Source organism: Astatotilapia calliptera, chromosome 7, assembly GCF_900246225.1.
Source record: "Astatotilapia calliptera chromosome 7, fAstCal1.2, whole genome shotgun sequence".
In the NCBI taxonomy this organism is placed as follows: Eukaryota; Metazoa; Chordata; class Actinopteri; order Cichliformes; family Cichlidae; genus Astatotilapia; species Astatotilapia calliptera.
In genome coordinates, this window is record NC_039308.1 from 19,592,237 (window position 1) to 19,614,457 (window position 22,221).

The window sequence follows — 22,221 nt, forward strand, 5'->3', positions numbered from 1 at the left end:
AAAGAGGGTTCCCTCCTGTCCCTATCCTTTCTTGCCTGCAGCTGCTGGCCAACCTGTCAGTTCCCAGGCATCAAGCCATCAGAGATGACGCCTCCTCACGCCACCAAGTGTTCACTACCTCGTCCTGCACCTTTCATCCAAAAGGCTGTAATGTAATGTTGAGTGCTTATAAAGCCTTCATGGGGGTTGGAGACACATGCTACAAATAAAAGGGTCTTTATAATGTTAATTACAGTGGTACCATTACACTTTTTATAAATCCACTATTGTGTGAGTAACTATAAGTTAGGATGGAGGTTAGATCCATTAAAAAAAGAAAAAAGCAAAGAATAAATTCTAAAGAGGGGAGTCCAGGAAATACAAGAGTGAAGAGTTATTTAAAGGTGCCAAGTAACCTAAAAACTAAAAATCTCAGCATACTGTTTTATATCAAAATGAAATAATAGAAAGACATTTAGGTCTTTGTGTGTGCCCCGTGGCCTTGGACTGTTCCTCAAAATCAAATGTGTATAGGAATGTTTGGGCTTACAGTATCCTCACATTGCGTCTTGTTACATAATCGTGTTTCTGTAGCGCATTTAGAAAGAAAATATTTCTGAGGTATAGTGCGCTGAATCCTTATCGCATTCAGGTTCATGAGTCATGAAGGTCAATATGTACACAGTGTGTGTGTGTGTGTGTGGAAGACAGCCTGTAGGAAACCGTTTAAGGATTAATTTCCTGCACCTGACACATTAAATAGAGGCAGATTGGAGGCAGGTGGAGAAAACGGTGCGAAGGGTCGTGGAGAAATAAGTCGGGGCTTGGGAGTAGAGGAGGGCCTGCTCAGTTCAGTGAGTAAATGTGGTGGGTGGGGGGGAGGGTCATACAGGTCTGGACCTCATTAAGAGAATTGTCTGGGACCATTCAGGCTCTGAGCTGTTGCCGTGTCACCTGCCTTCTTACCATAACAGCCATCACAGGGAATAACAGAGGCTTATTAACATGTCTTTCCGTTTTCCAGGTCACGCAGTTCACCATTAGAGTCAGAAAGCAACACAAAGCAGGTTTTTTGCAACAAACACCGCAAGCTACGAGCCCGTAATTGACACGCACACGTCTGACATCAGTGGACTTGAGGCGTTTTTTTAAAGGCAGGTACATCATCTCAACCAGTATCGCTTTTGATCGCCTTTGAACAGCTTCTCTTTTCTCTTTGACACCCACCCTCTGTTTTTAATTTGTATTCACAGGGGGGTTCTTTGCTGTCTGAGGTTACATAGATGAGAACTTTGGGAGGCGGGGATTTCGGGGGGTGGGGGGGAATCTCTCTCCAGCAGCTTTTTAAAGAGGCTGAGGTATCAATCAGGTGCTGATGATAAACTGATGCAATGTTTCAGCCTATAGTGGAGGTTACTTCTAGACGTTGCGCTGCTTTGTATCAACTTACAAGAAGCTAAAAGTAGTCATTAATTTTTTTTCCTTTGACACATGAAGCTGAACAAATGTAGCTAAGAGAGCTGCATTAATAAGGAGAAGATTCTTTCAAGGATAGACACATTTTAAAATGTAACTACTGATATGTTTGGCAATTTAAACCCAAGTGCACTCGTGTTCACTGAGCAGTACAATAACACCATAGGCAGGAAATCACATGCATTCAAACCTGTTTATTCTCATGCTTTCAATCACCATTCAAAGCATTCGCCAGAGTGACTGAATAAAACGGTCCTCCATTTCAAAATGTTACACATTCAAGAGTGAAATCATTATGTATAAATAAAATCTCTGGATCTCATAGAATAGAATTTCTTTTCTTTTTTCCTTAAAAAAATGTAACCACTTCAGAGTAAGAAATTTAGCATTTACACGAAGCAGAATATATACAGAGAGGAATGAAGTACATTCGTAGATCAGCAGGTGCACAGCACTGGTCCCCAAAACCCCTGAAATTGATTGTTCCCATTATAAATATATATTTCAAAAATTAAGCTACAGCCCAGAGATAGTTTGATGTTCATATCCAACAGCAGGAAAAGCATTACAGTACTTTAAGGATGTGGTGATTATCCCAGAATATAAGGTGCAGGGCTTTTGCTGGAGTTGGCTTTTATTGAAATTCCTTTTCAGCAGCCAGCTTGAAATCACTTTCTAAGAAATGCAAAAGAAATCGTTTAGAGAAAAAGAAACATGGCCTTTTAGCCTGAAGAACAATAAGCGTGTCCCTGCAAAAAAGACAAAATGGAAAAATAAAGTTAAAGTGAACTCCTGACTTGAAATGTGTGAATCATAAATGACTCCAGCCCTGCTTAGAGGTGAAAAGGCGCTACAGGGCGAAGGCTGACTAGTTGGTCTTCTTGCAGTTTGTTGCCGCGGCGTTCGGTGACTCCTCTTTGGCTTCGAGCGAGCTGCTCTGTCCCGTGGCTGGAGAAGTTGGGGTTTGCTGCCCCGACGATCCATTCTCACCGGACTCTTTGGTGGCGGTGGTTGTCTTGTTCATGCTGCTATTATCGATGCAAGCGCTCTTCACCTCACTGGTGAGGGCGGCATAAGGCGAGTAGCCAGCGAAGAGGGTCTTATAGAGGGCTGACTCGATGGTGGCAAAGGGTGAGGTGGAGGAGCCCGTCAGCATCATCCTTGACTACAGAGCAAAACATACATGCGTCAATACATGTGTGAAAAATTTAGAAAAGGATGAGACATTTAATGACATTTGGGAGAGAATAAATTGTCCTTCAACAGAGCAGATGTCCTGAAATCAGCTATAATGACCATTTTTTAAAATAATGAATGGATCACATGGCTACTTCTATCGCTTTACTTGAAACCTTGCTCTTATAGTTCCCTCAGCCACAGCAGGAACTTCTCTATGCTCCCCAGCTAGCTTGGTACTCTCGGTTGCTCCTGTATTTTCAGAGCTTGCCATAATGGATGGATTGACATATCTAGTGTGGGACAGATATGCCAATCGGCATCATTACACAAACCTCCTATTTACAAATGCTCCCCCATTACTGTCATGTGTCTCCGCCTTGGTCTCATATCAAGAAACAGTGTTAATTTCTGCACCACCCAATAGGCACACCAACTAGTAACAGGGCGTTACTAGTTGGCAAATATAGAGATCAAAAGCCCACATGTATACACATTTTTAAACATATGTATAAATATTGATTTCCTTTGCTGTCAGAGACTGACTGCAAGTAGTAGCGGTGACCTTAGCCTCTTTTTCACTTGTACCTACTTGGCTTAACTCAGTCTTGGGGTTTCCCATTAGGTAGTAGTGCCTGGTACCAGATACTTCTTTTTTTTTTTTTTTTAAATACCTACTCAGCCTGGTGTCCAAGTGACCTGACAACGAAGGAAATGCCCACACACAAATCAACATCGTGGTCCAATGACCTACTGCGTACCTGTAACATCGGTTTAGCGGTAGGTATACCATCGCCTCAATGCCCTTCATTGTTGTGTCGTGTTTGCATCATACAAATAACGTTACAGGAAATTTGGGCTGCCTTGTTCTAACAACCCCACCCACATTGAGGTGGCACTTAATTGTAAATGAAAACCACGTTGAGCCAAGCTGAGTGGGTGTTAGTGGGAAAGGCGCACATGTGAGTGATCAATTTGCAAGCTGATTGCACATGTCCTCCAACTGTAGTCTGACTGATAGTGACTGCAATCACTCTGAGACAAGGTTTGCAAACAGCTGCCGTCTAATTTAGAAGCTGAGTTGGTCCAGTTACGCTCAGCAGCCCCGATGAGCATAACCTGTCTATGATCTGTCATTGCATGCTGGTTATATTCATATATAAAACCAATGTTGCAGAGCACATATTTATGAAGGTGTTTTAACTTCTGTTTCAAAATTATGAGGTCAAGTTAGGTATTACCGCACCAAAGCCACTTTGAAGATGGCAACTGAGTGCAAGCGGTCGCAGCAGAACTGATCCCCATCTTCAAAGTAACCATTTCAAAAGATAACAAGCTAGCAAGTTCATCACACAGTCACAACAATGCTGGTGTGGTCTCTGACCACTGCTCGTGACTGCAGCGTTGCACCAATGAGGTCAAATCAAAAAGCAAATAAGAAGAAAGAAAAGATTTCAGCTTATTATAGACAACAAATTGTCACCTTTCATAGAAAGCTGAACAACTGTAGTCCATCTCACACAAAGTAAATTTATGAGCATTTACTTTTCATTTGGGAATAAAAGCGAACATCCGCAACACCGAGAACCCAAAATAACAAACAGCAGGCCTGGACACAGCTCTTAAACGTGATGAAACTGTTTGCTGTTAATTTGACAGAGTCAGAGGGAGCTAACAGAATGAGAGTTGAAAGAAGACGTCTTAGATTTATCTGTGTCTCAGTCAAGAGCACAAGTTTCCCAGAGTAGAGAAAAGTGGATGATGCAAGCTGATGAAAATGATGCAAAAGCCCCAGCCCTACGGGTAATACCGTACTAATGTGAGTCACCACGGCGAAAACTTCAAAAAAAGCAGAGCGAGAAAGGTCATTTAGAAGACACGATAGCACCGATTTGGGAGGAAGCTGTGGCACTAAAACCTTTGCTATACCCAAGTTTTAACTTAATAACAAGAGTGGCATTTATTCATTTCTTTTGCTGCAAGTAGTCAAGCTAAACTGATCAAAAATAGACCTCCTTTCTTTGGAATTTTCCAAATTACTACAATCTTGAGTTATAGCCTACTCATAGGTTCAGGTTTGGAGTCCAGGTTTGGCACCAGACTGACCTTGTTGACAACAATAAAGACGGTGTAAATGAACATCAGGTGGTGCTTCTGGAGAGGCAGGTAGTGTGTCTGCTGCAGAGCGAACAACACCGCCCCGATCAGGGTAATCTTTGTGGGACTAAAGAGAAAAGCAAAGAAAAAAGATAAATCCTAACAAAAACTGAAAAATAGAAGATAAGTATATACATACAACTGAAATAAATCACATCTTGTATGCACAAATAAACCAGGGCATGTTGTTAACTTTAGATGTGTCAGGCTTCCAGTTGCATAAACTGCATCTTCAGCATGGTTGAATAGTGTGGAAAGTCTGGAAATTACCCTCATGTTTATGCTCATGTTTATGTTATTACTGCGGGTAAAGTGAGAGGGATTGATGCCACTTTAATTTCTGTATGACTTGTTGAAAAGCTACAAGGGACCATGAAAAAAAAAATTGCTTGCCTGGTATATAGTATAGCATTAATATAACAAATTACAGTCAAGATAGGACAATATACTTAATGTGCATTAAAAATTACATTTTATGACCACAAAAATATCATAAAATCGATATTCGAGAGTCTGTGTGAGGCTTACTAAGACATTTTGAGGAGCTCATTTGTCTCTGGTTTCCACACTCCTCGAACAAGCTGCTCAAAATTACTTATCAGACCACCTCCAGCACCTGGTAGGGAGAGTAAAGAGATATATGGTTGCTACGCATTAATATGTAAAATGTGTGTGTTAAATATTCAAATATTTTATGGTTAGTTGAAAGCCCTAACATGCAAAAAAAAAAAAAAAAAAAAGAAGCCCCGTCACACTCATACCTACTGACCTCTAGCCCATCCGATGGCAATCATAACAAGAAGGCCGTCCTTGTATTTGCTGTGAGCCTGAGTCACCCCTCCAAGGACCTTCCACGTCCTCGTCACTTCCTTCATCCCTGACAGCACCAGTCTGAGGGGCAGCGGCGATGCACATGCATACACCAGGTCCATGGGGCAGTAAAACACCAAGTACCTAATAGAGACACACAAGGCTCATTTAACACGTGGACACATGCACATTTCAATGACATGGCCACTAAACAAGGCTCAAGGTGATTTTGACAGCATTACCCTCAGGTCTTTGTCAAGTACCTACATTCACCAGCAGGGGGTGTTGTAAATTGTTTGTGAGACAGGTGTAATAATACAAGCCACCAGCAGAGGGGGCCAAAGACTTATTTAGATACATACACTCTTTGAAAACGTCTCTATTTCTTCCACATTTGGAAAACTTGGATAATGACTTTATTTATCTATTATTCACTAATTCAAACCCCTCTGCCTCTTTCTTTACTACAATCTACACACCTTATTTTTCAGCTTTAGATATTTCAACCATCAGATATTTACCATATGACTGAAGCAAGGAGAACACCGGTGCTGTTGGACAAAGGAGCGACTGGTGGCTCTGCCAGCATGATCCCCGACAGCACCGCTCCCCCAAAACAGAAGAGCATGGAGCTGAACCAGCAGGCTAAGGGGCTGACTCTGGACACCTCGAGAGCTCCTGCACAACAGCAAAAATGAATAATAAAGAACAATAAACATAAATGATCACTATTATTGGGCAGGTTCTTAGAATAAAGAGACTAGCACTGTGAATGAGTAAGATGTCGTTTACACTGGGCTTAACTTGATACATAAACCAGTTCAATTTGAAGATAACAGATAACTGGAACATAATGGAGTTTGATACTCTTTCATAGACATTGTTTGAGGTTCACAGATAGCTCCTTTTCTTTGTTCAGTCTATTTGTCAATCACAGCTGCAGTATGAGTGACTGAAACCATTTACACAACATCTACATGACAGGATCGGCCAAGACTCAAAAGACAAAATGGACTGTTAAGCATGAATTAGCAAGGAAGCTGCTTTCTATTAAGACCTTCAGGTGTAGATGTTGTTATACCAGCGGATTTTAAAATCAAACAATCAATATGATTCAAGTGCAGGATTTCAGCTTTAATTCGAGCGGTAGTGGCCTTTAGATGTGCCCGGCCTTTACTGCAGCGGCCTGTAGTTGCTGCTTGTTTGTGGTTCTGTCTCCATGCAGTTTTGTATTTAATCATTGAAAAGCTGCTCTATTAGGCTGAGGTCAGGTGACTGGCTTAACCTTGAAGAATCACAATTCTTTACCTTGAAAAATTCTTGGGCTTCTCTTGTGGTATGCTTTGCCTCATTATCCATTAAATGAAGTGAAGAGCTGATATTTGCAGCATTTGGTTAAATGTGAGCGGCGAGTATAGCCCTGTGGACTTCAGAATTTATCCTGCTATTTCTATCAGCAGTCACATCATCAACCACTGGTTGAAATACATGCCATAACTTTGACAGATGACGTGTATGCTTCAGATCAAGGGCTGTTTCTCCCCTTCTCATTCTTTTTCCTCCTCCTATCATTCTGGTACAAGTTCATCTTGGTTTCATCTGTCAAAACAATTCTTTGAGACATGTACAGCCTCTTTCAGATGTTTTCTAGACTAAGTCTAGAAAACATCTGAAAGAACTTCCTGTTCCATGTTCTGTGCCAACCACAGTAACCTTGTTGTAAACCTTCTCCATTTACATTCATGAGGGCGTCTCTATACTGTCGACTTAAACAACAATGATACGCCTGCTTCCTCGATACTACTATGGACTTGTATAGATGCTATGTGGGGAATTTTCTTAGGAGGAAAGAAGGAGTCACAGATTACTGATTTGGCCACTCCTAATGTTATCTCTCTAATAGGTTTATTTTGGTCTTTCAGTCTAATAATGGGCTCCTTTACTTGTGTCACCATTTCTTGGGACCTATTATTGAGAGTTTCAGTGAAGCAATACCAAATGCAAGTTGAATACTTGGAATCCATTCCATTTCATTCATTACCTTAATTTGACATGAAATAATAAAGTGAACAGGCCTCACCTGGCCATGAAACTACTTGTCAGTCAACTGTCAATTTACTTTTGAGTTTCTGAAAATAGGAGGCTGTATAAAAAGGCTGTAATTCCTAAAGTGTTAATACACTACGTTTGTTAAAACCCCTTGAATTAAAGCTGCAAGTGTACACTTCAATCATACCTTGACTGTTTGTTTGTCTTGTTTTTTTAAATCCACTGTTGTGGCGTGGAGAGCTAAACTTAAGTAGCGTAGCAATCAGTGTAGGCACTGATGTCATTAGATCTCTCTTTTAAAAGGTGGACTTCATCATGGGTGGCCTGAACTGCTAATATGTTTTTATGCTACAATATCAATGAGATACACACATTTCATGCAGTACTTTTTCTGACATACTCTAATACAATCCTGCAATGCCTTGTCTGCCTCAACCAAAATTAATGCTGCCAAGGAATATACATATGTTTTGAAATTAAGACAGGTAGCTCTTAGTCAGTCCTTGTGTTACCTGCCCTTAGTCAGTGTGGCCAAACACAGGACCAAAATGGTAATCTGGGGATTACAGAAAGATTAAAGACTCTTGGAGTGAGATTGGTAAACCAGGAGGATTTAAAGCTGCTTCCTATGTAGCCTCCCTCGGCCTCACGTCTGAGTTGTTCACTGTTTAACTTTCTATAGAGTGGCAGTTCCTTAGAAAGAAAAAAAAAAAAACTTTAAAATGAGTTCAAAGTTTCTACATGAGACAATTTGCAGTGGAGGAAAATGTGAAAGCTGATGTGTCTGGTAGCAGACACATGAACCTGTTAGTAAATGCAGGATAGCATCTCACTAATTGCTTGCATGAGTCACGGGTAAAACTCAACACTGAATACAGTAAGTTTTAAATTTCACCTGGACTTCCTCCTGCACTGAGATATCACATATACGAATAGAAACGCACCTGGCATAAAGATACAACAGGTAAGCAGCCAGTACTAAAGGAGCTTATTCACTGATATGTCTTTGTATAAAACTGAAATTATACTCCGTTGCAAACACAGACAGCTGGAGACCAGACGGCCGAGTGATCAATCCTATTATACTTATTTGAGGTCCACTGCCTGGGCTGATGCATAGTTGGTGGACTGTCTCCTCTGACTAGTTTTGTGGTCACAAAAAACAAGCAGGTACACAGATGTATGACTTTAATGAATGACTTGTTTTCCTTGGCACAGCCCCAGCTTTTTAGTATAGAAGGCCATTCAAGAATCTTTATGGACCATTTCTAAAAAAACTACAGATTGCAGGATGGTCATCCGGTCGCTCAGATGCGTCACCAGTTTGCCAAGGTCTGAAAGAAGACGCAAACTGTCAGCCTCAGATGGGAGGAAATTAGTTAGGATGCTCGGGAACAATACATGAACACAGAGGCTGAAGCCTGCCATGAACTGGAAACTGCTGGAATACCAGCATCACTGCAAAGTGAGTTTTACATCACCATAAACTGAGAGGATGCTGACCAAGAAAGAAACCTTGGCAACAAAACTGAAACCTTTCAGCTTGACTGAAATTTGCAGCTTCCCACATTGATGAGCCAAATGTGTTCTGGAGAAAGATTGAGCTTTTTGGCCACAATGACAAGATGTATGATTGGAGAAATAATTGTGAGTGAAAAGAACAACATACCTGCTGTCAAGCATGGTTGTAGTAGCATCATACTCTGGGCTGTGGTACTGGTAGTCAAGTGGTACTGGTACATTTCATAAAGTGGTTGGAATAATGGAACAGAAGGATAACCTTCACATTCTTTAACTTGTAACTTTGACACAATTGGGTGTTCCAACAGAACAACGATTCTAAACACAAATCAGAGCTGGTTTCGGAATAGATAAATCTAAATTACAATGACATTCGTGCCCACAATGAGTGGATGTAAATTTTTGACCACAGTTGTAATCTTATGCTTAAACATGTTAAAGTCACATGCATTAGAAAACAGATGGAAAAAGGTATGTTAACTTCACTTTTCCTCACAACTAAGTGTGGGTTCCAGCATGCCACAGACAAATAAACAAATGGAGTGAGGAATACACTATAAAGTGGCTGCAGCTCAGTGTCAGCAGATTTCAGCCATCACTGTGTAATACTATGATTTCTTTTTTCCATGATTGCGCTCAAGAAATCTTATGTAACACACCTCATGTGGTTAAAACGATGCTGGGGAGGGTAAATAAAAATCTCAGTGGGGAACAGCAATTTAAAAAAAAAAAAAAGTCTGACATCGTGACAGTTATTTACATCCTGTTCTCTGTGATAGCCCCCAGCCTAAACCCTCGACACTGCTTTTTGTTGTTGTGGTTGTTACAGTGCAGAGTTTACCAATGCACCACACTGCTTACACAGTAAACACTGTTGCACTGTCATCACCTTTAGCTCCACAGCAAAGCAAACTGCTGTAGTCAGTGTGTGTTCCCGATGGGTCGCAGAGAGATTAAAGATGGAGGGAGATCAATTCATAAAACATGATGACATCTAAAGGTCGATGAAGAAGCAAACAACAGAAAAAAAATACCATTTCCGCTGAAATATAAATGCACTGCTTAGAGTGCTCTGACATGCAAAATGCCTTCCTCTGGTTTTGCATTGGAAGGAAGTGGATTTACAAGTCAAATTTGAGAAATGCAGATGTCTTCCTTCCTTCTTTTCTCTCTTGCAGTTCACCTGTTCCGCAGCAGCAGTCTAACAAAAGTCTTTCCGTTTTAACCAGGATAACATCTAACAAATATACAGACCAAACACAGCATTATCTAACACGGAAACTGTTTTTTTCATTCCTCTTAATATGCAAATCTACAAGTCTTCTTCTTCCTCCCTCTGTGGACAGCATAATTATAGCTAGCTTTAAATACCAAAAAAAAAAAAACACCTCTGCTTGTCTCTGGCTTAAAGAGAGGCCCACTGATTGACATATAACCACTGCTCTCCTTCCTTGTCCCCGTCCTTCCGTTTTCCTCACACTCCACTCTCAGCAGTGTTTATAAAGGAGCTTAAAATAACTCCGTAATGGCATAAACACAGGGGGTAGAACAGACAAGCGCCTTCAAAATACTCGTTTGTACAATATGTGTGTCTAACGTGCAATTAAGCTGAACTGAAACTTGTTTTTCTTCTTGCTAACGGTTGAGAACATCTGGAGCCGCCCCACCACTGCACAGCACGAAGGTGGATTTGACATAGAGGAAAGAGAAAAGAGGAAAGAGGCTAGCGAAGGAGGGTTGAATGGTTTATGGCATTCCTTTCCTTTTTGGGGGGCCCTCTGTTTTTTTTTCTGCCTTGACAGAGTTTACTGTTTCTTTTTAAATGACCCAGAGATTTAAATCTGCTCTCGGCCATTCTCTCAGTGACCTTTTGTTTGTTTGTTAAGCAAGTCACTGATTGTCACCAAACTAACATGAAGTGAGCGAACAAGCAACGACCGACATGAGAATTTTGCAAACGGTGTTGTCAACACTGTCGCTCCCTGTGATTCTTTCGTCCAGCCAGAGACAAACAGACCGGAGTAGAGGACACAGGGTTAAAAAGGTCACAGTAGCTCAGATGCTTTGCAAGGCAAGTTCAAAAATAGCCCGTAGACCTACAGCAGGGGGACTACAATGGACTGTCCACGTGCTTGAGTCAACTCTCTGTGCAGTTAAAGTCCACCTGTCTCCATAGCCACTATCTTGGTGACATAACATGGCTCGTGTCCAACCTTGGTCTTAGCTCATACAATAGGCTGTGACACAGATAAAGCATTGGGCTTTTAAACTTTTGTGACGATGATCTCTAACTACTGCTACAATGACAGACTGCAGACGACAGAACTAAAAGGTTTATACTGAGGCTGTGGGGAGAGCTTAATTGCTTTTGCTTTCCTGAGATAAACAAGTAATGACTCATGAGGCTCCAACACCAAAAGTAAGTTGCCACTTTTCCAAGTTCCTCAAAAAAAAATACCACACAGTATGAAAACAAACCAATCACACCATCAAACAGAGTTGTTCTCACGGTGCAGAAGGTAATAAATAATTATGAATATAAAGGTGTCAAGGGTTAAATAAAAAGTACCATGATGCACCGCAATAAATGTTTGATTTACAGCCGTGATTGCACTAGGCTAAAAACCACTCTGCAATCTGTTTACCCTTGTTTTGATGACTCTGTAGTGTCTACCAGAGGGCAACAGGTCAAACAGCAAGGGTCCAGGGTGAAAAAGAGTCCCTATTCATTTTTAAGGCTTCTTGAAATATATCTCGCTTTTGCAATCTCTTCCAGTGAGGGAAAAGGAAAGCCAGTAATCTTTTGTGCTGTGTTTAAAATCCTCTGAATATGCGCTGCAAAGCATCCGCAGAACACCAGTATGCTAAATGAGTATGGTAAAGTGAGAGGTAACCAGCAGGTAAAGGGGTGGACGTACTGTGAAATTCTGAGTTGATACCAATATTTTTTATCATTGATTTTTGACAGAAACTAAGAAATCTTCATTATCTAGAAAAACAAGTGTACTCATTAAAGCAAGTAGCTGAAAATCAATGAAAAGCTGATGTGACGCAGCATATAAACAGGCCTCTATTTGTGAACATTAGCTTTGTGCTAATAGGCTGATATTTGCCAGAAAGACTGATAATGGCTGTTGCTGATGTTCAGTCAGCATATGGGTCCATAGATTAAAAGACCACACAATATGAAGTAGCTCCACCCTTGCTAACAGCAAAGGCCACTGACAGTAAAGTTAGCTGATTGGACAGTCCCTTTGAATGCAGGACCTTGTTTATTTGAGTGGAATTTATCCATTAGTATTACTACTTAAACTTAACAGATCTGAATACTTAAACTGAACAAAGCTCTTCACATGCCTAACTCGGACTGTTCTGAGTTTGATTATGCTTCTGGCTATAGTTTGCTTGAATTCATTAATCTGTGCATTTTCTGAACAACATACCATGATATGGTTCAAACTCATCACCTGGTCTGGCCCAAAACAATCAGTCTATGTAAAGAAGTTAATAGTAAGGTCCAGTAATTCAGCCATAGCAATTTTTTTAATTTATTAACTGCATAATTTATCAATTCAATTGGATGCAGTGCACTTCTATATGTGGCAGCACTATTTATATGCAAACTTATCCAATTAAGGTTCAGATTATGCTGCGTGCCAATTAACCCACAAATTAACAGCTGTTATGTTTTACAATACTGATAAATAATTTATAATCTGTAAAAACGCTTGCAACTTTGCAGAAGCAAAGCGGATGCCTACAGCGTGTCTGATTTTGCATAACAAAATACTATTTAGTTTAATGTGAAATATTACCAGTAAAAACAGCAAAGAAGCACTTTAAAAAATTAGAAGTGGCTCAGATCTGAACCCAGTGACATATTAAGAACCACTTCAGCTAGGAAATATGCAAATAAGCACATGACATCGTAAATATTTTATGAGTCCTATGAAACGAGGCTATATAAACACATTTAAGCAGCACGTGCGGGCTATTTGTGCGTTGTTTTCAATGTGAAGAACCTGGAAAACTTTTCCTTTTTCGAAACAGCCCCATTCCCCACCGACGTGCCACGCAGTCAGGTAAACTTTAAACAGGATGGCTGGAGGCCTGATATTACAAACTTCAGCCAAACAAAGTTAACAGAAAGAAAAAAGCCACTTCACAGAGTAAACTTGGCAGGAACTAGAATCGTCAACGTCCCGTAAACACTCACCTGGCTGCTCCCTCAGAGCCATGACAGAGACGATATAATGCGCCATGTCAAAGAAAGGAAACATGGACAAGTTTGCCAGTCCATGAGAAAGTTCGTCGAAATGCAGCACACTGAGAAGATCCATCTTTCTAGAACAATTCGGCAGGAATGAGCTTCCAGACGAGGACTTGAAGCGGAGTAAAGGCACCGGTCCAGCTCAGAGCATCAGGGCACAAACTTGGCTTCATCCGCAGTCTTGTCAAGTCTGTCAGAGAGGCTGCTGCTGCCCAGCCGCTCGCACCAGGTTAGCTGACCCTTAGAGTAACTGGGGTTTATGTTGCTGGGCAACAGACCTGCACTATCGTACAACAGTCATTACTGCTGTTATCTCTTCAGCGACGCTGTCATCGTCGCATAGGCGGAATTCCTGCTCTACGTGCCGCCATGCTAGTGATGTGGCGGGCGGAGCTAGAGAGGCTCGGTGATTGGGGGAAAGAGTGCACCGCGAACCAATCGCTTGTCAGAGTGTGGCTTTCTGAGGTGATCGACCAGGGATGGGTAAAAGTAAACAAACCGCTTTACGTACCTTTTGTTTGCCTGTGCCTTTAATAGGTGGAGCTTACAGGTAGTCATGACACATGCTGTAGTCAGTTTGAAATATATTCAACCACTGGTATTGTTTTACTCAGTATATATTAACTTTAACTCTTTATTGTCATTGCACAGTCACACTTTATACAATAGTACAACGAAATTGGAGTAGCTACTTCACCACATCGATGCTACATGAAAGGCAAGCGGTAATCAGAATAAATAGCATAGCCAGCTGGATGGGTAGAAAATTAACATATAATGAAAAGTCAGGTCAGGTGTAAATTACCCCTGTTGACTATTCCCCTCTTGTAAAAGCTGCCCTTGTGTCTCTTTGTGACCTAATTATTCTGTTGTTATTACTTATAATATAATATCACACTTTTATTGTTGAAAGTTGGACATAATAGCCTACAAAACGTGATTTATTATCTGTTTCAGAAATTAGCAGGCTGCACTTCAAAAAAAAGAGCCATATATAAATGTATCCAAATGTTTAGGATAGGTCTACTTTACCTCCTGGCACTCTAAAATCAAAGATCAGAGAAACTATCTAAGTGAGAGGATGCAGGCATGATACTAGAAATCCCTATATGCTGTTGTTTTTGCATGGGTTAACTTCATTGGGCAAGCTTTAAAAATGTGTCGACATAACAATCGTGAACCCTGTTGTCATGCAGCATGAGCCTCCACCCACCAGTTCCAAGAACAGTAGTATTCAGGTTTTACAATGAGCTGTAAAAACGCTTCAGTTAAACAGCGTTAGAATGTGTGGACATTCACACTCTTTAATTGCACACAATCTTCTGACACACATCTGTGGCAGTAACAAGAACAACAACAAAAAGGGGGGGAAAGTAAAGAAAGAAAACAGGTTTAAATCATGTGCTTAATAAAACATTAACCAGCTTACAGAGGGTAATATAAAACTGAGAAATTTCAGGTTGGTGGGTTATTTGTGAACTTTTGCAAGGCTGTACCCTTCCCCTTTTGCTATAAGTTACTAACTGCTATTACAGTGTTCAGGCAGGAGCATGACACCTGGTGGTGACTGCATGTTAATGTTTCCCAGTCTTATGTTTGTTTTTTTGATGATGATGATGATGATGATGATGATGATGATGATGATGATGATGATGAGATAGCCTTTATTTGTCAGTTGCAGGTCTTTTGCCCACAACCGAGATGACAGACCTTGCCGACCGTACATACAATACACAAACATCACATTGGGGAGACAGGTCAGGCTAGGTAGCGAGGAAAAAAACATCGAAATGTGTAACACAAAAGGATAATACAGGAATGCCAACACACCATAGCACAATAAACACAGACAAGCAACGTGGGAACGTTTTTGCTTTCTTGCTTGCTTTTTTGTTTGACTGCTGAATCACATGTATTAATTTGGGGCTCACTGAGACACTGACAAGTGTCAGCTTGTCACTGTGCTACAGTCAAATCATATAAAAACAGGACGAGTAACAGTTTTAGTCAAACGAGTTAAAGCTTGTTTATTAGAACAATGGTTAATAAATGGTAAATATTTGCATTTTAATAGCTTCACTGTTAGCAAACAAAGAATGACAATTGATACAACTTAATAAACTCATTAGTAATTGGTATGTAAACCATCTGCAAACAGCTGAAAATGATTTTTATCAAATTTTAAAAAAAAGAACTAGTTTGTGTTCACTGATGTTTGGTTATGTTTAATTATCAAGACAATTTGGTTTGTTTTGAGAAATTATTATAGTTTGAGTAAAAGACACCTGTTTTCAACATAAATCCTGCATTTTGCATGATGATGATCAAAGCAACTCAGTGTGATTTACTTATCAGTATTAAAACACAGGCCTCACTCGCCTCAGTTAAGACCATAAAAAGAGACTGGGCAGAAATGGCCTGCATGGCATAGTTCCAAGATGAAAACCACCGCTGAGCAAAAGGAACATAAAGGCTTGTCTTTCTGCCAGAAACATCTTGATGATCCCCAAGTCTTTGGGATGTTTTAGTAGACAGACTTCTGCTGTCTACCAAAACATCCTGAAGGAGAATGTCCGGCCATCTGTTTGTGACCTTGAGCTGAAGCGCACTTGGGTTCTGCAGCAAAACAATGATCTAAAACACCAGCAAGTCCACCTCTGAATGGCTTAAAAAAATGAAGCCTTTGGAGTGGCTTAGTCAAAATCACTCCAATTGAGATGCTGTGGCATGACCTTAAAAAGGTCCTCAAAAACCCTCCAGTATGCCTAAATTACAACAATTCTGCAAAGATGAGTGGGCCAAAATTCCTCCACAGCGGCGTAAAAGACTCATTGCTGGTTATCACAAACGCTTGATTGCAGGTGTTGCTGCTAAGCATGGCCCAACCAGTTATTAGTTTTAGGGGGCAATCACTTTTTCACACAAGGCCATGTTGGCTTGGACCTTTCCCCTTAATAATAAACGCCTTCATTTAGAAACTGCATTTAGTGTTTACTTGTGTTGTCGTTGTATATTATTTAAAGTTGTTCTCTGAACTGAAATGTTTAAGTGTGAAAAACATACAAAAAAAAATACAAAATCAAGAAGGGGGCAAACACTTTTTCACAACACTGTATTTTGTGCCTTAATATGTTTTAGGGATATGGAAGCCTTTTGAACCTCAGTATGTGATACTGAGCTACACAAATACAATTTATCCGACCTGAACTGAATTCATTCATTACATAAATACAAATAAAATGATTAGATATAATAATTTATAGTTTATAATCACTGGTATCACAGTGTCTCTTTCTAGCTCAAAAGTTTGTTCTTTGTTACAAGAAATTATAATATTTACCTATTTTACCATACATTGGTCATTAATTTTGTGATACTAAATGACTGGTGACAAAGGTGAATAAAGGTAAAATATATATATATATATATATATATATATATATATATATATATATATATATATATATATTTTTTTTTTTTTTTTTTTTTTTTTTTTTTTTTTTTTTGCAAGAAGCTGTAATGTGAACTCTTGGCCAATAGGTGACAGCAGTTAAACACCTAGTGCCGTATCTCCCTGCTGACATCTGCCCCCTGACCGACTGAAATACTCCCAGTCACCAGTAGCAGTGTAATGAGGTGTGGTTTCATGTTCTGTTATTAATATAAATAAAGAAGTGAATGATCACACTTCATGCAGAGAGGTGTTGGACTTCTAACTCAGAAGTGAGGCCCGTAAAAAATATATATATATATATATCGGTTTGTGCATCACAAAAGCTTTTATGTCACTTTTTAAAGCCATGATGGGAGCTCCCACTGGAGCTGATGTGATCACAAAGCCCCAGTGAAGATGTTAAAGACAGTACTTGCTGTAACATGGCAAGGTGATTATGTAATCATACACTTGAAACCATCATTCACAGGCAAACTGCCTGACACCACTCCTGTGTTTGTGATGGTATCAACAAACACAGATCTGTGCCATCTTGTAAGACCTCTGACTTTTACATTATGTCATCACTGGAAGCTGTGGGTGATTTCCACAGACAGCATTTAAGACAGGACACTTCCCATTAGTATGTTACAGGAGACTTTCAGGTTCAAGGCTCAGTGCTTGCCGATGCTTTTTACACACACACACACACACACACACACACACACACACACACACACACACACACACACACACACACACACGCCCTTCAGCCCCCCTGCTGTCTGAGCTCTTCTGATCAGTATTCTCCCAGTGGTGTGGGATTAAACTATGTCCTCAGCTCTTAGAGCCCTGGGACAGCCTCTCATTCCTCAGATTTCTGGGGCCCACCTCAAAGACCCAGAGGCTACATCCAGAGGTTTTTAGAACAACTGGAATCTTTATTCAATTATGTCTGTGGCCGACAAGCATGTCACCAGCGGGTTACTCCTCAGTTCAAAGCCCCCCCTAATGAAGCCTTCGTTGAGCAAGTCAGGCGGGGGTGAAGTCAGATGGGTTTCTAATAGATATACTGTATCGACGTGTAAGTCTTGTATTCATGTTAAACAACTGTTGAGGCTGAAGTGTGTAATATTTGTTTTTAATAGAAATAGTTGACTTAGTAGTCGGGTAAAGCTCTACCGGCAGCTGTGTGTGTAAAAGTTGTACTTTCTTGTAAACCATCGTTTCACTTTACAACAGTAACATTATTGTTAACTCATAATGAAATGTGTCCAATGTTTCCTTAACCATTCCTCTCACTTCTGCCTAACTCATTCTAGGAAAGGCTTTAGCTAAATTAAGTCACCTGTAATTCCCCATCCTACCAGAAGAACAAAAGAAAAAAATCAGCTTGTTTCATTTTAAAAGGAGAAACATGTTCTTGTGTGGTCCACATTTTTTCCCTGTTTGCTATTATAGGTTAAAAAAAAAATTCCTTTTATCAGTCTATGCTGTTTATAAAGAACATGTACCCCGCTGTCTTCAGCAGGCCACTATCTTTACCAGCCATTACCTTCTTTCTGTCGTTTCTTTGATCACTTCTGCTTTTGCTTATTTATTTGTGCATCTGGAACTGATTGTGTCTGTAGCCAAACAGGAGCTAAAGATGCGAATCAAAGCAAAGAGAGGTAAACACACATCTGTGCAAAATATTTTAACTTCGGTGAAACATGATGCAGTGTCTCCAAGCCTATCAGGTGAGATTCTGCCTTAGATTGTGGATTTTTGAGAAATCCTGGGAAGTGGAAACAACCTTACTGTCACTCTGAGTGCAGCTGGAGCTGTATAGTTCAACTAAGCTTATATATAGTGAGGGTAAAAAAAGGGATGGGGCTTGGATAAATGTATAAAGACCCTGGTAAGTTCTTTCAGCTATTTGTTGTACATTGGAAGGGAGGATGTAGTTCTCCGACTGGTTTTGAGGGCTGAATATTTTTGAGTTGCGAAATGCTCCAACAACACTACAGTGACTGTAGTTACATCGGAACGCATGTGGAAACTTATTCCGCATTTCATCTGTGATGGCCATGCTAGTGAAACCACTGAAGCCTGAGGGTAAACTAAAAGAGAAACTTTCTGAGCCTTAAAACCAAAACAATGAGCTGAAAGAAGCTAAAACGATGATGAGAGCTGAGGCAAGATTCAATGGAAAGCAAATGTAAAAATGTTGATTGCAGCCACTTAGAAGTCATTCTGGGATATTTTAGTAGCTGCTGTGTAGTTAAGGGTTTGCAGCTCTGTAAACTATAGCCTTAGTTTATTCCTTATTGAGCAGATGAGCAGTGAAAGGTGTCTGGCTTTTCTAAGATGTGTTGATTTGAAAGGGAGAGAAACAATGGCTCATAATTAATGAAACAACAAGCACAGATGTTTGGATTATAGTTTTATTTAAAGAGGAAATTTAAGGAAGAAGAAGTTGAAAACAGGTAAAAAGCCACACCTTAGGAAAGATGACATAAAGGAAGACTGAGTAATCCTGAAACATGCCTCGCAGCTGTTCTTAAACCGTGGGTCTTTTAAAATCCAAAGCACCTGAAAAATATAGCCATAAATACACAACTGGGAAACTGGTCCACAACATGTTTTTCAAAAACACAGAACTCATGACGTGCTTTGCTGTAAACAACATAACCAGTGGGCATGTTGTTGTGTATTAATGTAGCAACAGAGCAAATTTTTTGGTATGATGAGAAAGAGGCAGTGTATAAGTCCATTAATCACACTGAACTGCTGAGGATCTCTTCGTGTGTGTGCGTGTGTGTGTGTGTGTGTGTGTGTGTGTGTGTGTGTGTGTGTGTGTAAAGCAAGTCCAAATGATGCAAATCATTACGTAGAGACTTGTTTTAAGGTTAGGCCCAGGCAAGTTGTGGCTTTGTGGCTGGGCGGTAGGGAAAGTATATCTCTGCAGGAAATGACTTTAATTCAGTCTGTCTTCCTGTAAAAACAAAATTTAAAAGAAAGAAACTGTGTGTTTTTTTTGGTATACATAATGTATACAAAATATACATTATGTATATAATGTATATTTTGTATAGCATGTAGGGGATGGGGTGGGCTGAAGTCATCGCAGTCATGGTACACCCGGAAAGGTCACAACACCCGGAAAGGTCACGTGGCTTGTGTCATTGGACCTGTTTTAAATGTGGGTTAGAAATAAACTCTGGCTTGAATTGGAGTAATTCAGTGAGGAGTCATCACTGTGTGATTGTTCCAGTTTCACAGACAGAAGGCAGGTAACGGCTAAGGTCATAAGGAAAGTACATTTAAGTTAATGCTTAATTCATCTTGGTGAAGTTCTCTGTAGAAAGAAGAGCCGTATTAAAAGTCCAAATATCCCAATCTTCCACAGGATGACCAAAAATCGGTTTAACACCCCCCCCCCCCCCCCCCCACACACACACACACACACACAAAGAAAAACAAAACAAATAATGACAGAAACAAGCCAAGCCATCTGATGCCTCATTCCAAGATTCCTTCCCAGCTGTGACAGATTTCTTCCCCCTTGCATTCTTGAACTCTCTGAATCATTCATTCACTTGGCTTTTAATTATGTCTTCAGACTCTAATCTTCCTAAAGTCTGGGCTTATATTTCTGAAAACAATTATTCTTCAAAGACATGCCCTATTGTCAGAGATTGATGGTGTTCTGTCTTGGATTTAAGTCAGGATCACTATAGTCACAAGGAATGTGTTGTTTCTTATGTGTAGTACCATATATTTGGCAGCATATCTCTGTTCTTGAAGAGCAGCAATAACATCTCCATGCAGTATAGTTTGTTGTCAGTTGGTTGTCAGCTGATGTGGTCTGGAAATAAGATCATGTGATCTGCTAGGAATGCTGGCTAAGCTTGACTTCTTAACCTGCACCAAACAGACTAAAGCTACTTTCAGCTCATCCCTTTCCAAACGGGGTTGCCACAGCAGGTAGCTCCACATGTTTGATGAGGTAGAATTTTATGCATGAATTGAGCCAGCAACCTTTCACTTCCTAAACAAACATGTTTAGCACCGCACCAATGGAGGTACAAACTAGAGTAGATGGGCAAAAGCACTGCAAGAGCTGCTTGGCCTTGGAACCAAGAGCTGGTGCACAGTTTTTGTGCTGATGTTAATGCCAGAGGAGTTTTCAAGCTCAGCAGTTATTGAGTCAGCATCGGCCCCTTTTTACGCACAGTGTGCATCAGAACTCTGCAACCTGCTCTGCATCCTATCATAGTACCATGCTTGAATTCGGTGGTCTCTTTAGAATGAGCAATGCTTTCACAAATGTGTATAAAGGTAAACTGCATGGCTAGGTGCTTGATTTTATACGCCTGTAGCAATAGGATTGAAAAGACCTGAATTCAAAGATTAACACGTTTGGTGTTAGAAGGTGGATGTTGTTTCTTTTTGTTTAATATTTGTTTGGGTTTTTTTTTTTTAGTCATTCATTTTTTCTGATAATACAATTTTGATTGAAGTCTTTTTCTCTTTATGTCCATGTTTCATATTAAGCCCATGAATTTTGCTTGTCCTGTGATCCCTTCGAACAAGGTCTACTTTGGTCTTTTGTTAACTTCAAAGTTAAATAAGCTGTAGACTTGGGAAGAAGTTCTTGTAACTACTTAACTGTATTTAAAGTACAAAAAACATCTCGGCTTCACTTAACAACCAGTAAAATTGTGCGACCATGCTTAAAAATTTGATAACGTCATAAATCAGTCATGGGTGTAGAACAGGTGCTGTTTGTTTTTGCAAGTTCACATAAGCATAAAACTGCTCTGAACACCAGCGCAAGGTAAACAATGTCGACGAGATTTGTTTACAGGAACTTCTATCTCAGGCCTGATGACTCAGGCGCTGTGAAGCGATGTCTTGACACATTAATCCCCAGCAACACAGCTTAAAACGGAAACTAACCCCAAAATGCCTCAGAATAACCAGTGGCATTTTGTGGTTAGCTAAATATGTCAAGTGACAGCAACATAAAACCAGTCGTGCAAGGTTACAGCTGTTTGAAGTTATGCACGTTTACCTGGCTGTGTTTGTTTCCAATGAATCTACTTCTCAAGAACACACAAACACAGTTCCTGCTGGGGTCGTCTTCCCTGAAGAAGAAGAATGAACAAAATGTAACACAACTCTAATGAGAAACACAAAGCAGCAGCCACAGCGCCGCATGAGGATGCTTTATTTATTTCAGCCGTGTCACAAACTGTGGAGCTCGCGTTCACTCCCATGAGTCTCATGATCAAGGTTCCTCGGCAGACACAAAGAAGCTGATTACACAAAGACTGGCTTGTCTTCCTCCTTAACACCCTGTTTG

General features: G+C 40.3%; 1 protein-coding gene across 1 annotated transcript; it reads right to left on the minus strand.

The window, feature by feature from the left end:
- Positions 1-1,796: 1,796 nt before the first annotated feature.
- Positions 1,797-13,896, minus strand: tmem38b (transmembrane protein 38B). Its single transcript, XM_026173644.1, has 6 exons — positions 13,385-13,896; positions 6,120-6,276; positions 5,558-5,742; positions 5,317-5,404; positions 4,738-4,855; positions 1,797-2,620 (listed from the first exon to the last, which is right to left on the minus strand). Exons 1-6 carry the CDS (start codon positions 13,506-13,508, stop codon positions 2,324-2,326), a joined length of 969 nt encoding a protein of 322 aa, XP_026029429.1. The 5' UTR covers positions 13,509-13,896; the 3' UTR covers positions 1,797-2,323.
- Between the last annotated feature and the right edge of the window lie 8,325 nt (positions 13,897-22,221).

Bases quoted from the DNA above. Each gene is read 5' to 3' on its own strand.
- tmem38b (XM_026173644.1), bottom strand. From the start codon at position 13,508: ATGGATCTTCTCAGTGTGCTGCATTTCGACGAACTTTCTCATGGACTG. The intron at 6,277-13,384 runs GTGAGTGTTTAC...GCTGTTGTGCAG, and splicing joins GGCTCTGAGGGAGCAGCCAG to GAGCTCTCGAGGTGTCCAGA. The intron at 2,621-4,737 runs GTCAGTCTGGTG...TTTGCTCTGTAG, and splicing joins TCTTTATTGTTGTCAACAAG to TCAAGGATGATGCTGACGGG.